The 6,000-nt window shown below is 35.6% G+C and overlaps 1 protein-coding gene across 7 annotated transcripts in view; it reads right to left on the bottom strand.

The window, feature by feature from the left end:
• Positions 1–213: 213 nt before the first annotated feature.
• Positions 214–6,000, bottom strand: part of LOC136043847 (geranylgeranyl transferase type-2 subunit beta-like) — a 35,766-nt gene continuing 29,979 nt past the window's right edge. For all 7 annotated transcript variants that reach the window (XM_065728788.1, XM_065728790.1, XM_065728795.1 and 4 more), the window contains 2 exons: positions 5,098–5,297; positions 214–493 (listed from right to left, as the gene is read on the bottom strand). In XM_065728788.1, the coding sequence (XP_065584860.1) occupies positions 308–493; positions 5,098–5,297 (386 nt within the window). In that variant the 3' untranslated portion in view covers positions 214–307. The remainder of the gene's footprint in view (positions 494–5,097; positions 5,298–6,000) is intronic.

Here is a 6,000-nt window from a genome sequence, read left to right as displayed (position 1 = left end):
TTTAAAGATGTTATGTCTAAAATCTGTACTCTATTTGGTAGATCACATAGTTAAAGCCTGAAAGTTGAACACAGTTTAACGCGACAAACTACAAGCAGGATATATAATTGACACTAAAGCTGCGAATAACTTTGATTTCATCCAAAAGTACGGCTATAGTGTGGTTCAGGCATTCCAATATCCAGTGTTTAAGAATATAGTCGGAGAATCAAATGAACAGAAAAAAAAACTCTAATATCTATTTTACTCCAAATTAAAAAAAAAGTTGAAAAACTGTTAATATTATGGTTTGTTAATTCATTCATAATCACACTTCATTGTATTGCAAAGAAATCGACATCCTATCTATTATTTCTTGGGTCATGCAAAATACAGGGTTGATCATCTTGACCTCTTGTGACCCAAGAAGAGAGAGACCTGCCAAGGCAAAAAGTGTATGAAAAGGGTCTGGCACATCTCCTGGTCTATCTGTAAAACCGCCTGTCTCAGGATCCTAGAAAAAAACAAAAGAGTTAGCCATAAAACAAGATCATTAATTTACACAGGTGAAACAAGAATTTCTTTATTAAATTCTACTAAAAAATTTCCAAAATTTTGAAAAGATTCAAGCCGAATAACACATTGGATTTAGTGCATGCAACAGCGAATTGCAACCTTTCGACAGCAAGCCATGTCAATGATTGTTTTGTTAGGGAAGTTTCCTAAGAATAAACTTACAAGTCACAAGAGTCACACCAGGTTCAAGAAGCGGTCACAAAAATGAACGTTGTAGTTTTGCAACATTTATTATATAAATATCTTGAGCGCCAAAGACTCGCCTTGCAATAAATGTGCGAAGTGCCAAACATGAAATATTTGCAGACAGTGGTGGCAATGTTGCTTCCAGTCTCTTGCTCTTAATCTTCGGGCTCTTGCTAATCCTGCAGTTACTAGATTATCCCGTCTACAATAATGAATTATATGCGTGAAGCCTCCGTGTGTTTAATCAATAGAAATGGAACGAAAGAAAAAAAAATATGCTTAGCCTTGATAAGACACTGTTCATTCTATCATTGACATTTCCCGATTATATCTAAACTGTTATATCAAAAATTATCTCATTCATAAAATAAGCTAAAGAAGCCACTCCTCTCATCCGCGTCCAGCTTAGTACTCAAAAACCAAAATGATCCTATGCTGAAGAAAGTTAACAAAAAGGCTAAATTCTGGCTAAACACATGGGCTAGTCGTCATCGATCGGCCCACTGTATTGTATAACATTATAAGAGATTTAAACTATTATCTATATTAACCTTAATTATAATCGTCACCTTCGTTCTGTCTCTTTCTTAGGTGAAACTTTCTCTAAAAGCAAGCGTGTGGAAAAAAATATTCAACTTGGTAAAGTTTTCGGAGGCAGGCTCCAGAGAGTTTATCCATGGCCCATCTTTGACTGAATACTACCCAACAGTTTTTCCCATGTTAAAGTATAAAGGACATCAAAATGTTAACATTTTTTGTACCCTGGCTCATCTTAGGTTTAATCAAACCTGAAAACTGGCTTTTTCTATGATTTTTATTTTGGTTATTACAGAGCGATTATGATAATTTTTATGGTTCTAGGCGTTTAACCCTCCCCCCGGGAAATATTCCCCGTGGAAAATAAATGTTTCCAAATTTGAGAATTTTATTTGAACTTTGTTTTTTTTTCCGCAGGGGGAAGGAATTTTGGTACTTGTATATTATACACCACTCACTCAAGATTGCGCTATGTGAAACTCGAGAATAAACCGGTTTCTTGTTTAATTTCTTTCAGCTTAGCGTCACACGAGATAAAGATAAGTGACAGAATATATGGGAAATATATAATTTAGGCTATATATTTGCACATCAGGGGGAGGGGTAAAGTATTTGGACAGTCTGAAGTCAGAAAACAATTCTTACTTCATAATATGCAGAATAATTGTACCTAACACATTTTATATGCAGACCTGCTATACTTTACTCCTCCCATAATGTGAAAATATATAGCTCAAATTAGTTTCCAAAGTAAGGAAGAAACTAACGAAGAAACCGGTTAGTTCTCGAGTTTTACGCATCGTAAACTTGAGTGAGTGGTGTATAAAACATAAGTGCCAGAATTTTTCATGGAGAGAGAGCCGGATTCCCAGGAATTATTTAAAAACAATCAGAAATTAAAAAAAAACAGTTTTTTCCACTGAAAGTATGAAGCAACATCATAACTTAGAACAAACAGAAATTATTACGTATATAAAAGGGATCGCCTCCTCCTCAAGACCTCACATTTTGCGCAAAATATTTTTTTTCAAAATTTTAAAATAAAACTTATTTTTCTAATTGAGCGGCCATTGTGTTTCAGGAATCGTTCTTAAAGAAATAGGACAAAAAGTAAGAACTTTAGCATAAAGAGCAAGGTCTTGTGGAAGGAGAAACTCCTTTCATATACATAATAATTTTTGTTCGTTTTAAGTTTCGATGTTGCACCTTACTTTTAGTTCAAAAGACTTGTTTTTTTTAAATTTAATTTCTGATCGTTTTTACATAGTCCCGGAAATCCGGCTCTCTCTCCATGACGAATTCCGGTACCTGTGTATTATACGCCACTTACTCAAGTTAACGATGTGTAAAATTCGAGAACGAACCGGTTTCTTTCTTAGTTTCTTCGTTACTTCAGAAAAAAATTTGGCTATATATTTGCAAATTAGTGGGGGAGGGGGGGAGGGAGTAAAGCAGGTCTGCATGCAAAATGTGTTAGGTACAATTATTATGCATATTATGAAGTAAGAATTGTTTTCTGACTTCAAACTGTCCAAACACTTTACTCCTCCCCTTATGTGCAAATATATAGCCCAAATTATATATTTCTCATTTGTTCTGTCACTTGTCTTTGTCTTCTCTCAGGTTAAGCTGAAAGAAACTAACGAAGAAACCAGTTTTTTTCTCTAGTTTTAAACGCCGGCCACAAATTTTCATTGCTTAAACAGTTGCGTAATTTAATCAAAATTTTCAGTGGGGGGGGGCAAAGTTGGAGCCAATTTTCCGAAATCAAGTGAAAACGACAATGATAACTGAAAAATAAGCCATATAGTAACCAAAAAGGTAATGATGCACTAAAGAAAACTCACATGTTTCTGTGGATGCTTCAATTATGCAGGCTTTTCTTAGTTTCGACAAGATTTTTGGAAAAAATATATTTCAGCTGGGGGGGGGGGCAGATTATGGTCTGGGAGAGGCAGTTGTCCCCCTACCACATAGCAAATTATGCCCCTGTGCGTAAAATTTATCCTTGTTGGGACACTGAATCGATTGCACCACCCAATTTACCTGCATTGAATAGTCAAGTATTTCTAGAATATTCAATCATTTCTAGGATTGTAAAATCTTTTGCAAATGAAAGAATATAGGCTAGTGGGAATATGTTACAATCAAGCAACAAAAGAGATATTTTTCGGATCAGAACAAAGAAAAGGATTCTATTGATAAGTTTCAACAGTCAACTAAGGGGATTAATACAAAAAATAAGACAGTGTAATTAGCCTTCCTAAAAATGTATTGATGTGGGTAAGTCAATTAACTAATAATTTGATGCGTCTAATCTTGAAGAATTTTAATAGTAAAGTACATCGAACATAAACAAAAATACTGATGTAAGCCAATTTCTCTTCAATAGTTCCCATCAAGTTTGCTCTCGATCAGAAATCCCCTTCCGGCAGAACTGCTTATAACTCCTCTCCCTCATCCTCCACCATAGGGCTCACGTCAACTCTAGGCTCTGAGTAGGCATAACTACTTCACTAAACGCTGCTTTTGACTAGGTTTGGTTGAGGTAGGACGAACCCTCTGGGCTATTGTGCTGAGTACGTGGATTAGAGGACCCATATTCCCCCTTCTATGTAGCTCAGATCAAGTCCTAATAAAAAAGGCAATATTTTTCCAAGGCCATATCCAGGGGGGTACCGAGTTTGAACCCCCCCCCCCCCTTCCAAAAAAAAATCTTTTGTCCGATTCGTAAACAAGTAGCAAAAATATACATATAGCAATTTTCGATAGGTGTTGTAGAAAAAAAATTGCAACCCCCCAAAAAAAAACAAAATCCTGGATACGGTCTCGACGAAGACTCTCGCTTTTGCTTCCCGTATAGTTTCGTTAAGATTCAATAACCTCTTGTGGTAAATATCACGATGTAGTTATTTAGGGGTTCTCTTTTTCAAAGTAAGTTGCATTGAATACAAACTTCCAACACCCAATATTAAGACAGTTAATCTAAATTGCACAAAGTTTAAGGCCCGATAAGCCGTTCCGAAATATATCCTGATGACAAATTTTAGGGACAATCCTCCTGAAAAGGTCAAAATAATTACAGACTTGAGAAAGCCAAATCTATGACTATCTTACGTCAAACAAAGTTTTATGGAGATCTGAAAACTCGTTCACCTAGATGCCCCAATGATAAGAATACAGCAAGCTCTCCGTGCTACATTCCCAGAAAAATCGGGTTGGGTCATGGTCCCCAAAAGAGATGAGTGACGCAGTAATTCTAACTTTCCACCAAGCTTGACTGTTCTAATACCCATTTTGAAAAAAGGTTTCCATGACATAAATTTAGCAACCCCCCCCCACTCACCCCCAATAATGACATTGATTCTTACTTTTATCAAGCTTCTTTAACGTCCAACAACCCCTTATAATAAATTTCTGGATAATAAGAATTTAGCGACCCCCATCCGCTTACCCAGGTTGGATTGGATGCAAACTCTCACAAGCGATGGCTAGGACAGTTCCTTTTACTTTCCTAGTACCGATAATAGGACCATTTTATATAAAGCAAAACAGACCAATGATTTTGCACTTGATTTAAAGTGTGCTTAAAAATCAGTCCTTAGCTTATTTTCTTTATTTTTTTTGTCAATTCAAAAAAATAAAAAAATAAAAAAATTGAAAATAATAGTCCAATACAAGTGAAGTTGACACTCTGACTTTGCGAAGAAATCATAAGCCCTGGATATCTTCAGGGTTTTGTTTTAAAGAATCTCCCCTACTGGGTGTTTTCGTAGCTAAGAAATCTATATGGACAATTCTATTCTTAAAAGAATTTACCTGACACGCAAATATAAATTTCTTCAATTTTTCTGAATCAATCCAATCTATTTTGCCAATGATTTTCAGAGAAGCGAGAACCCACCAGCAATAGCAAACATCTGGAAGTTTCTCTGGTCTACCATTAAGCCCACCAGAGGGTAGCTGCCTCTCACAGAGCCACCAGCCAAGAGATTCAGTGTCTATATGATGTAATCTCTCTAAAATAGAATTCATGTACATTAGAGATTATGGTTCTATGAAATTTTAGCTAGAATCAACGTCAATAAATTGAAGACACATCATGAGCTACCTAAATGTTAACTTAAAACTGACAAAGTGCAAAGCTACATTTGCGAAACAACTTAAACACAATATTTGGAATTCTTATTGATGAGCATGAATCAGAATCGCCATAGAGATTACCAGAGACCTAGTAATGTCAAGCACAAATTAAGCTTCTCATGCTTATTTTAACTTTATACAAGACAAGGATCAAAAGTAGAACACGGGCGTTGAAATTTAGCCCTTAATTTAGAGTTGCCGCCTAAAATTTCGTGGAATACTATCACAGCAGCAAAAATTAGCCCATTGCGATAAAGAGAAGTAGAACAAAAGGGAATTTTTTTTTCGTAAGACCGTGAAACTCTCATTCTGACATTAAATGAATATTTCGACGAAGGGCCTTAATCAGCAAAACACAAATGAATACATAAACGAAACTTACACAAAAATACCATCAATAATTTAATGTCGCGGTTGAACTTTGTTGAAGTGAGGATGCTTTAACTGCTTTAAAAAATCGAATTTTTCAGTTTTACTGATCGTATTCGTAGTCTTACTGATCACATTCATTTATGTTTGGTTGAGGACGGCACTACGATATAGGGTCGAAATATTCATTCAAGGTTAAAGTTGTACTGT

This window comes from Artemia franciscana, chromosome 2, assembly GCF_032884065.1.
Source record: "Artemia franciscana chromosome 2, ASM3288406v1, whole genome shotgun sequence".
NCBI classification, from domain to species: domain Eukaryota; kingdom Metazoa; phylum Arthropoda; class Branchiopoda; order Anostraca; family Artemiidae; genus Artemia; species Artemia franciscana.
The sequence above is the reverse complement of the archived record's forward strand: the minus strand, read 5'-3'. Positions and strand labels throughout refer to the sequence as shown.